General features: G+C 41.3%; 2 protein-coding genes across 14 annotated transcripts in view; one reads left to right on the top strand and one right to left on the bottom strand.

Annotated features, from left to right (window-relative positions):
• The first annotated feature begins 501 nt into the window (after positions 1 to 501).
• Positions 502 to 14,748, top strand: fhl1a (four and a half LIM domains 1a). 2 transcript variants are annotated; one of them, XM_071458510.1, is made up of 6 exons: positions 502 to 660; positions 10,508 to 10,689; positions 11,315 to 11,492; positions 12,532 to 12,701; positions 12,920 to 13,106; positions 13,921 to 14,748. In XM_071458510.1, exons 2-6 carry the CDS (start codon positions 10,534 to 10,536, stop codon positions 14,073 to 14,075), a joined length of 846 nt encoding a protein of 281 aa, XP_071314611.1. In that variant the 5' UTR covers positions 502 to 660; positions 10,508 to 10,533; the 3' UTR covers positions 14,076 to 14,748. The 2 variants fall into 2 exon arrangements, with proteins under 2 accessions (XP_071314611.1, XP_071314610.1); XM_071458509.1 differs by lacking the exon at positions 502 to 660 and adding an exon at positions 7,765 to 7,920.
• Positions 14,749 to 14,794: 46 nt separating this feature from the next.
• Positions 14,795 to 19,622, bottom strand: part of map7d3 (MAP7 domain containing 3) — a 28,703-nt gene continuing 23,875 nt past the window's right edge. For all 12 annotated transcript variants that reach the window (XM_071458486.1, XM_071458487.1, XM_071458491.1 and 9 more), the window contains 3 exons: positions 19,411 to 19,579; positions 17,883 to 18,175; positions 14,795 to 17,799 (listed from right to left, as the gene is read on the bottom strand). In XM_071458486.1, coding sequence (XP_071314587.1) covers positions 17,792 to 17,799; positions 17,883 to 18,175; positions 19,411 to 19,579 — 470 coding nt within the window. In that variant the 3' untranslated portion in view covers positions 14,795 to 17,791. The remainder of the gene's footprint in view (positions 17,800 to 17,882; positions 18,176 to 19,410; positions 19,580 to 19,622) is intronic.

Raw genomic sequence — 19,622 nt, 5'->3', positions numbered from 1 at the left:
TTTGTCTCTGTGGATGGAGACACTTTGGATGCAGTTCAAGTAATGATGCAAATAACTGTTAAGTCTCAGAGACACACTTTATATAATAAGAGCTGGCATCAGTGTTATACAACAGCAACTGCTTTAAGGCATTTAATCCTGGACTTGTAATTGTAATGGATTAACTTTGAGGGTTGCGTTTACAGGCTGCACGTATTTACTTTGGGTTAAGAATGAGTCATCTTGATGTAATTCTTCTATTCACTACCAAAGAAGGAGATGAGTGGGGCCAACACAGAAGGTGGACAAAAGTGTGTCAACTTAACCTGGCAGACTTTATTTTAGAAGCGACAGAAACACACAAATAATGCAAAGATAACAAATAACATTAGTGGAGAACTCACTGCAAAACCTGCCTCCTACACAAAAAGGTCATTTTAAAGTCTCATGATGCAGAAAAGTGCACGTCCAATAAGAGCTCTGCTCAGAGAGCTTTTAAATTCCTCGTTGAGGTCATTGTTTATGAGCTTGCAGAGGTTTGGCTCTGGTCCTGCATGGTTTTTTCTCTGCTCTCTGTCCTTTAAAGCTGCGTTGCCTCCGCGGATTTTACCTCCCGGCCCAGCCCCCGGACACTGTCTGCTGGTGTGGAGTGAGAGGCGCTTCATCTGCTCGCTCTGTGAGGTGAGTCCCCGCCGCAGCCGGGTCCCGCTCCGTCCTCACGCACTGAATTCAGGTGACCGTACACAGGTAGCGCGCCAGGAAACGTGGAGCAGAGGGGTGTTTTGTGGTCCACTTTGGGGAACAGACAGAGAACTTTTGTAAAAACTGCTGAAAGAAGCGCGACAGGTTCCTCCGAGCGCACCTGAGCGCCCCGGGCTCGGTGGCGCTGCGCTGCGCTGCGCGTCAGGAGGCTGCGCTTTGTTTGGCGCTACAGCGGCACGTATTCCGGGCTACAGCTGCCTACATCTGTATTTTTTTATGTTTCCTGGAGCAAGTTAATATTTGAACTTTTAATTTCAGAGATAAACCTCTCCATTTCCATTCCCTGCCACTTTATACTTCTCCTCCTACATTTCATATGGAAATACTGTAAAAGTGATGAGCAGGTAGGATCTCCAGGCCTCTTTACATACATACAGCAAGTCCAGGGTCCTGTCTCCTCCGGTGGGGCAGTCTTGTCCAGCTGAAGTCTCCGGAGATCATGACAAATCCTGATCACTTTATAAAATATGATGCAGTATATGAAGCAGTTAAACTTACCACCTTAACCAACTGCAACATTAAATCAGTGCTTACATGTTAATACATCAAGAATAACAATGTAAAAATACCATATAGATATACAGAAATCTACATGTTGAATGTGAGACCTTGTGGAGCTGCTGCTTTCGCTTCAGCTTCAGAGCTGTACGTCTTCCACCACTCAGAACCAACACCTCATCAATTATGATCCAAGTGCACATGAACTAAAATTAGAAAAACCTTCAATGTGAAGGTAAATTATCCACAGTATGCAATCTGAGCCAGCGCAGTCGCCCGGTAGTAAATAAAGCTGCTAATGAAGCTCATGATGTCAAGTTTTGTTGTCAGTGTGAGTTCATTCAGCTCTATAGTGATTGTGAGGACATCGTTATAGTGGAATTGCTGTGCTACTCTGGTTACTGTACCTAATATTTTGAAAAGTGCTTCCTACATAACAGGGAGCACTTAGCTGCAGGGCTGTTGCAACAGCTCTGATATCTATTAATCTTGTGGCTCAAATGGTGTGTAGTGATGCTACTGTACTGCAGTGATGCTGGTGTCTGTACAATGAGTAGCAGAGTCTAAAGGTACCATGCGAAGCTGTTAAAACATGCCTCATTATACCATCTCCTCCTCTCGGGTTTGGGCAGCTGCCAAACCAAATGCATGATGTCATTAAAGAGACCTGGAGATTACGACCCTGTCTCTGGCACACTGGACCTGCTTGTGGCTCCAGTATGACTTCACCATCCCTCAGAACCCATAAAAACTCTGTACTTTTCTGAGATATAAATTAACCCACTTTCAAGTGGAAAAGACTGCTCTTTCTTTAGCACTTGATTTTCTTTTTCATGCAGCAATTTATAAATCACTTTTAAGGCTATAATAGGCTTTTATTTTTAAATTTTGGTGTAAAACCAGCACAAAGGCACTGTACAAATCCAGCAGCACAGATAGAGATGACTCATTCATAAAGCCTGCTGTGTGGTGTATAATTTATATCAACCCTTAATGAAGCTGTTGTATGTCAATGCCTGTGAGGTCTCCTCTAGATCAGGCCCGCAGCAGGATGTTTGCCACGCTGAGGCGACTGAGAGCTTTGGTGCCTGCAGTTTATTCAGGCAGAGACGTGCCTTTGTTGAGAGGAGCTTTTCATCATTTCTTTTATTCTCGCAAATGGAGCAGACACAGTGTAAGAGAGAGAGAGAGAGAGGGAGGATGTGTCTGTGTGTAGATGACTGAGTTGATGAAACACATGAAACAGCACACTCACCAGCTCAGCACAGGACTCCTAAATAGGCAATGCTGCTTGTTTGTCTGTGTGGGCTGAGCGAGCTAAGTGGAGGCAATATCCTCTCTTGTGGATATTGAACTACTTGTCCTCTACTCTCGTCCTCTCCTGTCTCTCCTCTTCAGCCAGAGAAAAGCCTCAGCTGAAAAGCACATGATTACTGTGTGAATGAAAGAGGAAGAAAGAGAGAGATGAGAAATAAGTAGTGAGAGGGAATGAGAGGGTTGGATTCCTTCTGTAAGACTTTCTAAAGAGAAGGAGTCTGTTCATGATTTCATGTTCTCAGATCCTTGAGTAAAAGTAGCAACACCACAGTGAAACTTCAGTCCTGCATTAAAAATGTCACCTTTATTATGTACAATCAGAGTATAATCAACAAAATGTACTTGCTTCATCTAATTTTTGCTTATTTAAATTTTTTGTCGTTGTTTACCACATTTGAAACTGTCCTTACTCTTTTTTTTTTTTACTCTTGGTGTCGTTTCAGCACAAACTCATCTATAAGTCTGACTTCTCTACACAAATGTACAAACCTTTAGTGATAATTGCTTCAAATATGGATATAGAAATGATGTATGTGTGTAATAAAACTATAAAAAAACTATAAAAATAAATCTATACTATACTAATACAGTCCATTGACATATGAAGGGATTTTATCTGAACTCGTTTTTGTGCCTTTTTCATTGGAAGTCCATGAGATATCGTGTGAAAGCCCCACATTAGCACTTCCAACTGTTTTTCTCAGCTTGTCTCTAGATAAATAAGGTTATGTTACAGTAGAGAAAACATGCTCAGTGTGGTCACCGATGAACACACATAATACAAACAGAAAAAGTAAAAGTACGCATTATAAAAATGCCTCCATCCAGAGTGTTATTTTATTATTCACATGTTATTCTTGTAGCTGGTCAAGGTTGAGCTAATTTCAACTACTTTACATGCTGTTAGATGGAAGTCTGTTAATTAAATTATATTTTAGGTTATGATAATCTGTTTTGTACATAAAATAATCCTGAAATGTAACTGTAAGTGTCAGATAACTATGGTAGAATAACATGTGGTGAAGCATAAACACAAGTAAAATATTCAGTGAAGTAATAGTGTCTCAAACTTCTACTTAATTGAACTGAGTAAACATTTGTCCCAGATTTTATGTGTTTTTTCATGTGTACTTGTCTTTTATGGTAAAACCTCCCAGGCTCAGTCCACCACAGAACAAGAAACGATAATAAAGACATGGGTTTAGTAACTGAGGCTTCACTGTTAAGTGCCGTCTGTTGGCCCATAGTGGGAGGATAAAGGCAGCAAGATTAAAAAAAAAAAAAACATTTTCCGTTTTTTTGATAATTTTTATCTACAAACAGAAAATGTAACTTAGTCTCACACTGACACCCTGGGGGTCGAGTGACTTAAGTCTTGAGAAAAACCTTGTGTTACAGAGACACCTATTGTCCATGAAGACTTTATGTTTTATGTTGGTTTATGTGTATCACTGAAATATTGAACCCGGAGTCAAGCTCACAATCGGATTTCTTCTTCTTTGTAACATATTGCTCAGTGTTGAGGTTTTAGTCATGTAAGAGCTGAAGTGCTGTTGATCTACAGAGAGGGCTTTATCTGACTCTGTGTGTGTGTGTGTGTGTGTGTGTGTGTTCGAGCCGTATCCGTCCAGCAGGAGTGTTACTGTGTTGATGGAGCTCCCCTCGTGGCCTTTTGTCCGCACATATCTGACCTCAGTGTGTCTGGGTCTTGCAGCCACACCCTGATTTCTTCGGCTGCTTACTGACCTTGTGTCCGTGTGGTAACGCAGCTCTGTGTGTGGACTAACGACAGTGTGTGTCTTGTTGCTGTGTTTTTCTCTGTGTGGATGGTGAGTCATTGTTCCCCTGACAGCGATAGTTTGGCTCAGTCTGCCACTGGTCTGTCTGCCCACTAACCAGATTTGGAGGGTGACTGAGACACATGGACGTCGAGGGCGAGAGGTCATGTTGAGAAACAAGCTGTCAGACACACACTGACACTGACACTGACACTGACAGTGAAAAGAGGGTGGCTGCTTGTTCCAGTCATTCTGAGACATTTGCTCTTATTTGCTCAGGAAGTACAAGTCAGATTTCCTGTTTCTGTGCCGCCAAACATAAAATCTGCCACTTAGAGAATTGATAGATGATGGGCTTGTAGCCAGGAAGCAACACCTACCAAACAATGCATGGCATGCATTGCATTTCATGATAGGCTGCGTTTCAAAAGCGGACACAGTACTTTGTGTTTCCATGAGCAGCGAGGGCGGATTTAAAGCCTTGATGCTCGTGTTCTCTCAAAATATAAAAATGGCAAATTAGTAACATCATCAGCTACATAATTAACCTGGATTCTTTTATTTGGAAAAAATATATTTATAGCTTTGTTTATTGCTCCAGATGATCAGGAGTTATTTTTGTTTCGTTGAAAGTGTGGGCTTCAGAGATAGCAGGTGGGGAGGTGGGCGCTTGATTCCAGCCTCATTGTCTGTCAGGACAGCAGCCACTGGTGGAGTTAACAGGATCACCAGACGAGACTGTTAATATGCAGCACACAGCGTGCAGCCAGATGTACTTTATATTAGTGCTGCCAGAAAATCAAAACAGGAAGACAGAGGATAAGCAAACATGTCCTGTAGTTTATTTAAACAAGTGTTAGTTACAATAGTCTGGAGATCATGTAATAGATATTCTCAAGTGAAAATTTTGGTGTTTTTTTTTTACCACTTTACTGAGAAAGACATTAGATTTTCATTGCCAAGTTTTTCTTGATTTTATCCTTTCACCTCTGGACTTTTAGTGGTGATCTTATGAAACATAAAAGTAGAAAATTTCCTCAGAAAACACCTGATATACACCTGAGAAACCAAAAAGATAAGAGAAATAACCCTCAGATTATAAAAACAAGTTAGTTACCAAGTTTATTTGGATGTTAGTTTGTTTAAAAGTCTTTGTTATCAACCATACAGCTGTAAACGTATGTTAGACACTGTTTTCAACCCTGCACATTCAATAACATGTAACTTTAAACAACCTCCATGTTGTTGATGATGTTAATACTAATTGTGCTTCCACTTGTTTCCAGTAGCACTTTGCTTGTTAACAATGAATTTATGATAGTTTCTAAATTGCCTTAATCAATATGCAGTTTGTGTCTTTGTTTAATGCTGCCGCCCGGTAACATTGGACCTTTGATATATTGGTAAGATGTACATGTACTTTGGAATGACTTTGATCACCTGTGCAGTCTTTCCAGTATTGTGCCCAACCTCTGACTGTCAAAATCCACATTATAATCCAACACTGACAAATGATCTGAGACCAGAGAGGAACGAATCCTGGTGCAGATAAAAAGATGAAGACAGAGATTTGAAATCAAAGTGTTTGGTCGGAGATTTAAACATCTGGAACCAGAACAATCCAAATTTAAACAAGTATGTACAGAGACAGCGGAGGAAGAGCTAATTTCCTAATGTAACACAGAGCTGTTCATCTGTGAGGGAGGTTTTTTGTAGGCTGGGACTTGTGGTGCCTTCCTGCACATTAATTAGTCTTTGTAAGTTTAGAGCAATTTGCTGATAGATTATGAAGGAGGAGAGATGTAATGTTGTGTTCCATGGTAATGGACCAAATCAAATCTGTAATTACAGCCAGATGTATTTAAACAACTGAGCACACACACACACACACGAGCTAGCACACTACATTGATTTGTTGAGTGTCTAATATAAGAAGAAGGGTATTTAATATAGTTAAAAGATGAGTGTTTCCTTTGAAAAGTAAACTATTATTGTTCCAGTTGAGGTCAGTTAGTTCATCATGAGTCTCACTAACTCATTTACTTCCTGTCACAGCCAGTCTCCTTTCCTCCCGTTGCAGTAATGATCCTGTATTTCTGTATTTAAGGTCGTCTGACTCTCAAGGCCAAAACCAATCACAGTTAAGTGTCGTCTGTAGTTTGCATTTACTTTAGTGCAGAATATGTAATGATGATGATTATGATGGTTCTGATGCTGGAATGGTAATATTTAACTGAATCTAAAGCACTATACTCAATATTATTATAACTATGAATAAAATAACTGTATATAATGTGGTCCGTGTCACTTGTAGCGACAGAGTTATGGTCTGACTCTGCAGCTCCCCTCAGCTCTGCAGAACCTTTTAGCGTCTTTCAGCTTTGTTTTGGTTTTATATCGCACAACATTACCCACTTCTCTCAAGGTATCATTTTTGGATGCAGCAGCCAGATGTTTGCAGTGAAAAAGCTCTGAAAGATCAGTGCACATCACCTGCTCAGCTCCAAACAGCAGGTAGGCACAGTTAGCAACTAGCTTGTGAACATAGTGAAGCATTTAGCAGCTAAAGAGCCAAATGTTTCCCCCAGGAGGTGGTGGAAACCAAAGACAGAGCTAAAAGAGTGATTATTGGACTTACATTCAGCAGGTGGCCAGAAACACACCTTCAGATGAATGATAATGTTGCTCTGTAACTGCTGGATGGGAAAATAGGCGACCATTTGCTAACAAGTTCGTCTTGTCAAGTTCAAATTGATGATAATAAACTTAAAATTAACTTTTTAACATTTTCTGTTGCTGTGTGTGAGTAGATTATTCTCCTTGGACGACAGATTTTTTTTTCTTACTGGTAGAGCACAGTATTTTTATTTTCTATGTTTTTTTTTTTTGCTGTTCTATCAGGAATGCACTGGATGTTTCCTGAGGCTATAAAGGAAATATTCTCTCTTGGAATAAGAATCACCAAGTTAACAGAGAAAACAAAAATTCTCTCCTCTAAAATGTTCTACTCTGGCTCACTCACATACACACACACTGTTATGAAGATGGAAGAAGAGACACAATACTCACATAACACTTTGTCCCTCCTCAGCTCAGAAGTTGCTCGTCCTGTGAGTCATCCTCTTGGTTTTATGATGTTAAGTGATCCAACATGTCATCTGTACATGTTCTGCAGGGACTAACAAAACTTTTAATGTCAGGGCAGTGGGAGTATCTTTTAACCCTCATGGCTGTGTTTCCAAATGCTCAGGGTGTGTTTCCATTTTTTTCACCTCCTGATATTACAGCAGTGGAATCTAATCTCACCTAATCTATCCCCTCAGCATCATACTCTCTCATCCGCTCTGTTCTCCGATGCATACCCTAAAAAGGACTGGAGGGGCCGAAGGTTGGATTTGGACGTGAGGTCGTCTGTGTGGGTCACAGAGGGGTATATACAGGCCCCCAAAACTTAGTGAGGCGTATGGTCTCAGGGTTTGACCTTCTGTGGATGCTACTGTCTCCTCCTGCCCTTGTGTTGTCTTTCTTCTCTCCTTCTTGTTTTCCTCCTGACTGGAACCAAACATGACTTTCTACAGACACTCAGGTAAAAATGAGATTGGATTACTTTTTGTATTCAGGTGCAAATTGTAAAAACCTGCGTACCACTGGCAGTGTAAGATCTGAAGGAATTCTCCTAGATCTAAAGTGAATTTGTAAAAGGATGTTTAACATATTGTTACTGTCCTGTGAAAACTATGATTCTCCAAAACATTTTACCAGCTTAGACAACAGCCTTGTTTTCACCCTTTTTGACAGTACACTTTCAGGTAGTTCAGTGGATTTCAAATGGTTTGTTTAGCTTGAGAAGAAGGAGAACTTCCTCTACCTATAATGGAAAACTTTGTCTTTCAGTTAACCTGTTTTTTTTTTATAATAAACACATGGGTTTGAGGGAGTATTTATCATTTTATTCACACTTTGACTGAGGTCAAATGACCAAATAAATTAATAATTCTATGATAAAAGTGGCAGCACGGTGGTGCAGCACTGTCTGGGTTTGGACCTGGTGAACTGGTGACTCTTACTTGCCCATAGGTGTGGATAAGAGTGTGATTTTTTTTGGTCTGTATGTGCTCTGTGAGGAGGGCGACCTGTCCAGGGTGTATCCCACCTTTCATATACTGTCGGCTGGGATTGGCTGCCGCCCCCCCGTGACCCTCAGGAGGATAAGTGATATAGCTAATGGATGGAGGGATGATATTAAAGTATCATCTTGTTGTTAGCTCCCCTCAATTTCTCATTTCTTGGTGCATGTTGGAAGGCAAAAGAACAGCCTTTTTTTTTGTAATGCATTTATTTTTTCTGCACAGAACCATGATAATGAGATTTGATTAAGTTTACTTTATCATTTACCTACTGATTTCATTGGAGGTCTACTTGTAAGAGAACATGCTGTGGGCAGAGAACAGAAAGTGTAGCTGTTGATTCGGCTGATATACTGTCTGGGTCATTCTGTCTTTGATCCGCTGTATCTGGTCTCTGACTCACCTCTCAAACTGGTCTCGCTCTGACCTTTCCTGCTAAATAGGACTTGTCCCTAAAGGGGCCACAGTGGTATACTCCTCTCCCTCCACAGCTGAACGTCGGTACATACCATGGCTGTTTGACAGGGAGCAGCTGCCACTCTGTTTGTAACAAAAGATTAAAGTTCTGGACACATCTCAGCTGGCACCACAATAGCAGCAAAGTCCCCGTAGTCATCAGTCTGCATCCTTCTCCATTAGTCCCCTCTGGAAGGTCAGTGCACTTTAAATAGAGAGTCCAAGTCTAAAATAGATCTCTGCTCAGACATGAGGGCATGTGTATTGTGTGTGCGATTTGACAGGATGCACTGTGTTTGGACCGGGTGGGTTCTGTTTCACTGGCGTTAAACGGAGGTGGGTGGGCGGAGTCGGGTGTGTCAGGACTCAGTCCAGTCTCTATCCCTGCTGCACAGCTGCAGATAGCTCTCTTCCTCCAAAAACCCCCTCTCCCATCTATCCATCCACACAGAGGGGGCACATACCTCACTCTGGGAGGGTCATATCTTTCACACGGCTCTGTAGCACATCCCACTTACATAGCCTCTGTCCCCTTTCATAAATATTTTCCCTGTTCCTATGGTTACTAGGACAAAATGCCATTCCACCCATTGTTTCCTCCATCACTTGTGTTGTACTGACCAGATTAAAATGATATGTGTCATGCTGAATAAATCACTTTTGCTTAAGTTCACACAATGTTCAGCTGCTCATCCTGACATCCTGGGGGGGGGGGCTTTAAAGTGATGTTGATAAGTCCTCACATGTCCACACACTCAACCCTACGCTAAGTTGTTCCAGGAAACGGCTGAGTCTGCTCCCAGTGGACGCCGCCTGCGATGGGAGAGCAGGAATGTTGATGAATGAAGAAGCAAGGGCAACTCAGTTTACAGTGTTTACACTGATAGCCAATAACATGACCTCCTCCGAATGCAGACAACAGAGAGACCGTGGGCCGGACTCAGGTCGGGGTGGGAGGTCTCCGAGGTGGGGGGGGTTAAGGGATTGAGCCAGTCAGTCTAAAAATATGAGCTAAGCTTTCCAGGGAGAGCTTGATAAAAAAAATTAAAAAAAGAAGTTTTTTACATCACCCTCACTTCCCTCATCAGTTCGGTATGCTGCTGTTAGAGATGTATCTCACTGTGTCTTAGTGGGAAAACAAAGAAAACACAAAATCTGCTTCCTGCACTGCAGACTTTGTCTAATCTCTGCATACATTTGTTAAGTGTTCTAAGGTCAGATAGAGAGAACAGTAACTGCCTCCAGCAGCGTTTTGCTGTCCACCACTCCAGTCATAAATGTGTGGGATTTGTTTTGCTCATCTTGAACTTTGTTCCTTATTTCTTTTGTTTTTTTTTTCCCCCACACTGTAAAGCACTTTGACTCGAGTATATAATGTTGTAAGTGCTCAACTGTATAAATAAAATATATGAGTTTCTGTTGAACAGGACCTTTCGCTCTGACTTGCCTCGTTCACTGAGTAGCCTGCTGGGTGAGTCATTAAATGCAACACTGTCCCCATCTGGTGTCTAATGGGAAGATCACCAGTCGTGACGGGAGGATAGAAGCTCTGTATGTCCACTGTCTGACGGGCCTCCTGTGTTTCTACAGGCCCCAGGAGCTACCTTACCTCCACCATGACCGACCGCTTCGACTGCTACTACTGCCGGGACAACCTGCACGGGAAGAAGTATGTGAAGAAGGACGAAAAGCATGTGTGCACCAAGTGTTTCGATAAGCTCTGTGCCAACACCTGCGCAGAGTGCAAACGCCCCATTGGTGCTGATTCCAAGGTGAAGAGTGTGTGAGTGAGTGAATGAGTGAGTGAGAAAAGATGAATGAGTGAAGGAGGATGTGACCAAAGCGACCACAGGCCAGACAGATGAAACTCTGCATCATGTGTAATTTGAACATACATTGAATATGCAGTAATTTTGAAGCAGCTCAGTAAATTCAGCCATCAATAATTGTATTATTTACACCAGTGATTTAAAAAAAAAACAAAAAAAACAAATTTGGATGTTAATATAATAAGAGAGTAGGTGAAAGAAAGTGAGAGTGTTTCTACCTTTGTGCTCAGACGGCTCTCAGTCTTCATCCAGCAGCAGCCTGTGCTTCCAAACCAGCCTCACCGCTCAGTCACAGTCGGTTAAATGTGTGAAAAAGTTAGTCATTACTACTAATGGGGCTTAAACACTTTATATGACATTTCCACCATCTTAATTCCCTCACTCATTCATGGTTCACCACATCCCAGCTCACTTCATCTCCACTTTAATGCCTGCCACATGGGCTTGTTCTGTAGTCTGGCCCCGGGCCTTCGTCCACACGATGAGTAAACAAACTCCACTTTAATGAGGTCTGCGAGGTCTCAGTGATGACACCTCCGCTCACCCTGCACCTCCTGTCTCTGCTCAGGAGCTGCACCATAAGAACCGTCACTGGCACGAGGACTGTTTCCGCTGCGCCAAGTGCTACAAGCCTTTGGCCAGTGAGCCGTTCAGCGCAAGGGATGATGGCAAGATAATGTGTGGCAAGTGTGGCTCCCGGGAGGACGGCAACCGGTGCCAGGCCTGCTATAAGGTGGTCATGCCAGGTGGGTTTGCTGCTATACTTTTGTGTCTTAAAGACCCTGAAAACACATTTCCGCCTCTGGTTTATTACTGTGAGTGATGTGGGCCTTCTTGAGCACATTATTTCCCGCCAAAGTTAGAACAGAGATTTCTGTATTTGTGTTTCTTCTCACTGGTTTAAAGAGAGGGTGAGAAGGCTCAGTTGGATCAAACCTAATGTCACATACTTCCATGCCAGTCAGCTTTTATTCCATCCAGTCAGGATGCCAATAAAAATATGGTGATTAGGTGAAGGTTTGTTTGTTTGACCATAAGCACCCACACAGTTTTGATGAGGCAGATTATCTTATAAGTTAAAACTTATAAGTTTTATAAGTTTTTTTGAGAGGGATCAAATTCATAATTTTTCTTTCTAACTTTGTCGCTTATTTAGTCACAAATATTCCACATTACAGAGAAGTCGCATCTGAAACTCCTTTTTTTTAGGGGCTTTAAGGACAGAAAAGGCAGATAGATTTGCACTCACATCAGGGCTTTAGCTGTGACCTCTGTTTGAACCTCTCTTTGATATTGTTTTTCTATATAAAGTGCTGTGTATTTGAATCAAGTGCTACATAAACAGGTGTTATTATTAGCCTGGAGCTCCAAGAATAGCCAGCTTACTCATTTGTGCCGCTCGGTATCCATAAACACTTCAACAAGAGGCGACCTACTGGCAGGTCACTCATTATAAACTAATGGTGTGGCTGCAAACTTTGTTCAAACTCAAAGATCTTTATTTTAAATTCTGATTGCATTGCATTTGATGTAAAGTGCAATCATAAAAACAGTCTTGTGTTTGAATATTTCTCTCAGTATGAAGCATCATAAAGCTCCAATGAAGAGATGAAACGAGCTGAAACTAAATATATATGATAATGTTGGACAGAGCGGAATAAAGTTAGAAACTGTAACACAACCAGTGAATAAACAAAAGGGGGAAACAACACTGTATGTGAAGGACTGAAAAGTCCATTAACTTTCAGTTCAAATGGTTGGTTTCACTTTGTGTTTGTGCTTCAGGATCCAAGAACGTGGAGTACAAGAAGAAGGTGTGGCATGAGGAGTGCTTCACCTGCTTTGAATGCAAGCAGCCGATCCGCACGCAGAGTTTCCTGGCCAAGGGTGATGACATCTACTGTGCTTCCTGCAATGACAAGAAGTTTTCCAAGCAATGCTTCCACTGCAAGCAGGTACAAGCACTCGGTGTAGCTTTGTTTTGTGACTGTAACAACACTCATCAGTTTGCTGCTGTTTGCCAGTCAGGAGGAGCTCGTGCTTCACCTACAGTACAGTGTCCTGTATATTCAAAATAAAACTAAAGTGCAGACGGTTCGCTGCACAACAAATGACTGTCCAGCCCTGTTGTGTTTGAGATCATGATCAAAGTGTTTCTCTGTCTCCCTCCAAGGCCATCACCTCTGGAGGGATCAGCTACCAGGACCAGCCCTGGCACTCTGAGTGTTTTGTGTGCCGCACCTGCCGTAAATCTCTGGCGGGAACGCGCTTCACTTCCCATGAGAACAATGTTTACTGCGTGGACTGCTACAAGACTGATGTGGCCAAGAAGTGCCACGGCTGCAAGAACCCCATCACAGGTCAGCAGAGATGAGTAGAAACGGTGGTAGAACAATGTTCTTCTGCAACTTTCCATCATGCAACGCAGCCATTAGACATATTTTGGAGGATGAGCTGCAACTATCACAGATGATACAGTAAAAAATGAAACAGTTTCAGTGTCTCACAGGAGAAAAAGTCAATATTTTGGTAATGTTTTGCTTCATGGGTCTATAATTGAATAATTTTCTAATAATTTCCAAAACATTCCCTGAAAAAAGCCACAGGGGAAAATAGGTCAATTCTCAGTAGATTGATACCAGTGAACTGTCAGCAGTTTTTAGGCAGTGCACAGCACAAATGTGATGTTTCCACAGGCAATCAAAAAAATCTAGAGAATAAAGTTTCTGATAATAAACAACGAATGAATAAAGAGCTTTTCTTTCAAGAAAATTCCTCTAATTTCATAATTATTTTTACAAGGCAAGAAAGTGTCTAAGAAAGGTTTGTAGGAAATTTTCTAATTTTTTCCTTTTTTCCTGCTCTGTATACTCTGGTCACAAAATCTACACTGAGGTCTTTGAAACTTACTTTACTTTACATTTTTCTAACAGCCATCACATTCAAACATTTTGAATTGCCCAATACAGTAAGATGCATTGGATTTCAAACTTCCTCATTCAAATAAGCAAATAAATCATAAAAATTATATTTAATATCAGATTTAGAATCTCAGTCGTTTCTGTGCTGAATACCAAGTGACTAATGAGAACAGTTTGGATATTGCTTCTGTTTTCTGGAACAATCATGGCGTGCCTTGTGCTGACAGCAGAACTCCTGTCTCTGTCTCTGCAGGGTTTGGCCATGGCACCAATGTGGTGAACTATGAGGGCTACTCCTGGCACGAGTATTGCTTCAACTGCAAGAAGTGCAGCCTGTCTCTGGCCAACAAGCGCTTCGTCATCAATGGAGATCATATCTACTGCCCCGACTGTGCTAAGAAGCTGTGAACTGCACAGTCAGCTGTGCAGATTATCACTGTTTAGAGAGGAATTACACCAAAACTGACTTTTAGACTGTCGCTCTGCATAAAGAAAACATATTTTCACATGTAATTACACTTTTGGGAGTTTCTGAGTTTAATAATTAAAGGCTCCAAACTGACAGAAACATCACTGTTTCTGAATTTGCATAAAAACAGTCAAAAGAGTCAATTTTGGTGAAGCTTCTCTTTATGAAGTTGACAGATAAGTGGTTGTTTCAACTAAATATGCACTAGCTTGAATCATTTATCTACATATACATTACTGCGACTTGTTTTAGTGTCAAGGGTTGGATACTAACATGGCAACAGGATATGTTTTGTGGGATGAGATAAGCACCATTAGTCCCAGAGTCCTGGACTCTGTGCAGCCTTTTCAGTGCCTTACTGGAATCTTTCAGAGAGAATAAAATGCTTCTTACATGCATACTGCTGCTCATACATACTCGCTTTGATTAATAATCTGTTACGTCTCTGAATGCTTGAATGGATTATAAGAATTAAAAAATATATATTTAGAGAGTGAATTTAAAACACAAATTAGGTTTTTGAGATTGATGCTGAAATAAAAACTGCTCATGTATTCAAGACTTTGAGTGAAGATCAACGTAAAACAAGAATAAAAGAGGAAGTCAAATGAAGCCTGTTGTTTCTTCACTGCAAGAAATTAAAAGCATGACAAAGGAATATTTTTGCAAGACTTTATTGTTTTAACAGTTTGTATCATCTCAGTACACTTTAGATATATTTACAGTACAAATTATATTTGTGGTCAGGGCATCGTTAAGTTTGTAAATCTTCCAGAGAAATATTTATATTCACACTGTTGCCCTGGTTGGGTGGACTGATTGTCGAGGCTGAGGTAAAGACAAGCTTTCTTAGTTAACTGTAATACAATAAAACACTAAATCTCAAACTAAGGCACCGTTCTATCCTATTGTTATAGACAACATTGAGGACTAAGAGCAGTCAGTTCTGTACTCAAGCCCTCAAAGATGCAGCAGGAACCTGTAATAGTTACAGTATCTCTTCAAGCAGCAGCTACAACAGCCCCCCAACAGGTGCTACTCATGCGCAGAAAGAGGAGTAGGAAAGGTGTGGGCGGAGTTTGGGTGTAGGCAAGTTTTGGGTTAGGAATGAGATTTTTAAACCATCTCAATGGGAACAAACCAGACTTTTTTTCCAGAATATCACACATCTCTCTACAGTAAAGTTACTCCTCAGTAACCAACCACACTTTAAACACAGCAAGTAATTTGTGACAGTGCAAAGAGTCTTGTGTTTCTAGATGAACAATGTATGAAAGCTGAGAGACATGGTAAATAATGAAGGACGGTCTATGGAGTCTGTTACATTCTTTGAGCTTATTAATCAAAGTTAAGATCTAAAAGCCCCTAGTCTTTATGTACAAATACATTTTAGTTAGCCAGCAGAGAACAAGGCAAAAATCAAGGTCCCCAAACCTTGTACTTAGATTATTCAAGCATTGACAACTTCAAGATTTCAACACAGTTTGTTAAAAAAAATCCAGAACAGACAGAAAACAATACGAGAAAACAAGTCTGTCCCACGTCAGATTTGGTTTGGTAGATGTGCCCGGCCTCAGGCTACAAAGGAGAATGGTTGCAAACTGAGCTGATATGCCTTCCAGCGCAACATCCCCACATCTTTTGACATTATGTAAAACAGATTTTGATGACATTAAAAGCATTTAGAGGAACAGCCAGGACTGTTTTCATGGGTCAGACATATAGCTGAGGGTTGTGAAAGTTCTGTTTGCCATCAAAATGTCAACTTGTTTAGTCTGTGAGGCAATATCAGAATTAAACCTAGGGCCTTGGGGGACAGAGGACTGAAATCTCTCAAATATATAATTACAGACCACATTTTGAGAAACATATAGTGGGTCCCCGCTCGGCCCCTCGTTTCGCAGAGCTCTTCTGGAACAGGGCTTTCCAGGCTGCGCACACCTAACCCGACTACCCTGCCACAGGGCACGTGTCAAGAACAGAAACCTTAAACTTATCGCACATACACATACACAGAGACTTCAATTATCCACACCCTGACACCACTCCCTCCTACACATGGCTTCATTTGCCTAATACTGATTATATACACAATACAATAACACTTAAATATATGTAGAAATGTATTTTCATATATGAACAAAGAGCCAAATTTTATATTATAAAAAAACAGTTGAAATGCATTTTGTCAGATGCAGCAGCTGGTGTGATGGGAATTTGAGGAGATGGTTAGTGGATGACAGAGCGACACAGGAAGATGGATGGAGGGAGAAGTGTGTGTGTGGATGTGTTGGTAAAGTTCAAATGAAAACCGGATAATTGAAAACCTGATTTCTAGTTTCAGTAAAGGTGAAGTCTGAACATGAACAGCCAAACATTCAAGTTCACTTCAGTAATGAACAAACACCACCTTCAGAAGCATCTATAAATGAAACTGACTCCACTTCTATTATGTTAGTGTGTCACAGTTACAGTTAATCAAACGGTTGAGTGGAACAGACGCAGCATCACTTCAGACGAGACGAGAACTCAGATTGTGATGTAAATTACAATGATGTTAGTAAACATAGATTCTATATACATATGTAAAAAAATAAAACCTAAATGGGCCGTGAGCCCGAAATCAACAAACTGCTGAAACTTCACCGATGTGAATTCACTACAGCTTCGTCTTTAATCTCAACTCTCTTAAGCTTCAAATGTAACAGTTGTGCTCGTGAGTCCCTCTAGTGGCCAAAGAAGGAAACGCAAGGAGAGAGAAGCCGGGAGACAGGTGTGGTGTTTGTGTGTGTATGAAGAAAGGAGGGGGACAAAGGACAGAGATGTGTGAAGTGAAGCATGAACACAGAATCCACTCCCAACTGAAAACACATGATGGGAGACTGTGAAACTGTGCGTGTATGAGCTTCAGCACAAACAATTTACTATATTCATACTCAGAAATGAGATGTTGGGGGGAAAAATGGTAAGGCCATATTGCTGGATGCTGCAAAAAACAGCCGGTCAAGTAAATTTAGATTAATAACATGCAAATGCTGGGATGCTACCCCCCTCCAAAACCCCCCCGACAAATCAGAATGTATTAACGTTCCTTCCATTAACTCAGGATATTTACCTCATATTCAGTTCACACAGCCTAATGTGCATGTGTCCTGGAATATTCTCATAGAAGAGGAAAAAAAATAAACATATGATAACAATAATTACAATAACAAAGAAGCCAAAATTAATAAATTACAACAATGCACCCCTGACAAAGACAAAGCTCTTAAAAAACATCATCAAAATCAGACACAACATAAAAAAAAAAAAAAAACATCTGGAGAAGAACTAAACACAAGAGGAAGAGGAAAGAGACCTGAAGCAAGCACATCGAAGGAATATATGGAATTTCCCTGAAGAATAACATTTTTTTAATATATAGTTTTAATATATTTGTTTCCTCTTAATGTAGGGTGCAAATGTAGCACTTAGGGTGGTCTTTCCGCTTCACCTTGTGCTCCTCCCTCCGGAAGAGGAGGAGGACAAAGAGGAGGAAGCTGTTTGGAACTGATAAAGGACTTTTTTTTTTTTTTTTTTTTTTTTTAAAGGAGCTCAGCTAGACAGGAACCTTAGGAGTGCAACAGTGAGAGGCTTCCCAGCGATGGCTGCAGCGTCAAATCTCTATAGAGACACAGGAGAGAAGAGTTATGGTTTATCCTGAAGCTGTGCATCCCCAGTAACTGAATGGGGAACTGACTCCTCACCTGAAAGGGCTTCTATGGGTTGATTAGAGGAATGCAGGGTGTTGACGGGGGTTCCCTTATCCTCGAAGGCTACCCTGGTCCCATCTGAGCTCCCGTCACAGTTGATCAGGACCTGGTTACAGTCTTCTGCCTCAATCAGAGGCCGAGTCTTGGAGTGGACATTGAGGTCAATGAGTTCCTCAATGCTCCACTGGTTGGATTTACCATTCAGGCCCGAGACCAAGCCCACTTTGGCAGAGTCCTGCTCATTCAGGAACTCTGAGCCCTCAACCAGATGGCCTTTAAGGACTGGGCTGAAGAGGGGAAGGCAGAAAGAAGTGTTGGGTTGTGGTTAGAAAAATGATTTGAAAGGGGAAAGTCAAAGTTCTTACAGAACAACCCAACTTTGAGCGAGAGATGGAGGAGTGAGTGCATGATGACAGAAGGAAATCCAGTCCAGAAAGTGACTGGTGACTGGTGTTATTCTATATATTTCAGCAAACAAACAAATCACACAGAAAGGCCAAAACCAACAATGATTTAGTTCATCTCTCATTTACTTTCCCGACCAACTCTGTGGCACTAAGCCCAGAGCCAGATTCATTCCTATTGAAGACGAAAATCCTTAAATGCGAGTCACGAGGGCACAGTTTAATTTTTTTGAAAAGCAATTTCTAGGGCTGCCCCCTAGAAGTCTGTGAGCCTTCTCCACTGTCTGACTTTGTGGGAATCTAATGTTTTCACATCACAAATCTCACAGATAAAACATGAGATTAATGTAGGCTCATATAGGAGTTCAGTGTGTGATGCCTGGACTGACTAACTGCACAGGGTAGCAAAACATTTTTTTCTCATGTTTGCAGATGAGTGTTTATAAAAAATAATAAAAAAAAAAAAACTGTTTATTTTGTTGATGCATCAGTGCTCAGTGTGACCTGGCTGTGAAATCCTGATTTGGGGACAGCTCTAAGAATTCACTAAAACAGAGGTATTTCAACAAATAATGAACCAAACATGTGAGAGGTCTGGTGCTTTACTGGAGAGTTAACGTGCAGCTGCTGGTGTGTGGGCTTTTACATACAAACCAACAGCTGTGGGTGTTTTGACGTGGATCAAAAAAATATCCTCTGACGCACACAAATCATGCAGGAACCTTATTTTTCCATTCACGCTGGTAAATAAATTTTCAGCTGTTGACAATAACAGGACTCAGTTATACTCCCAGGGGGACATCACAGACAGCTGTGGACACCTAGTTGTTCTTATTTTACTTCTTTCTAGTCTGTTTGGAGCCCACTTGGAGGACGCATGTGCAGTTGATGCCCTTCTAGCTTCGTGTCACAACAAACTGAAGAGCACACAGACGTCTGGACAGAGTCTTGTGTACACCCTCTGACTGTGAAAATCTACATCACTCAGACCCCAGAAGATCCTCACATGGTTGTGGATACATAAGGTGTAACACTAGTTTAGAGCCTGTATTTTGGATTACACTTAACCTTGTATTTCTGTGTGTGTTTCACAGTCATGCCCTCTTCTGCAGTCATACCTTACTGCCTGAGTCTCATCTGTGCTTATGCCATTGTTATTCTCCTTGTCGTCAGTCTCTGGTTTTCCATTGACGCCGTCTACAGGCTCCTCTTGCTGATTGCCCGGCTCACCAGAGGACAGACCACACTCATCTTTGCTGGCCTCAAAGTCGATGTCATCTGTCTGGGCTATGCAGTCAAGCGAGCAAATGGATTTGAATTAGACAAATAT

The sequence above is a fragment of the Trachinotus anak genome, unplaced genomic scaffold (genome assembly GCF_046630095.1).
Source record: "Trachinotus anak isolate AG129_WGS33_773 ecotype Australia unplaced genomic scaffold, CSIRO_AGI_Tana_v1 ptg000021l, whole genome shotgun sequence".
Classification (NCBI taxonomy): Eukaryota; Metazoa; Chordata; class Actinopteri; order Carangiformes; family Carangidae; genus Trachinotus; species Trachinotus anak.
The sequence above is the reverse complement of the archived record's forward strand: the minus strand, read 5'-3'. Positions and strand labels throughout refer to the sequence as shown.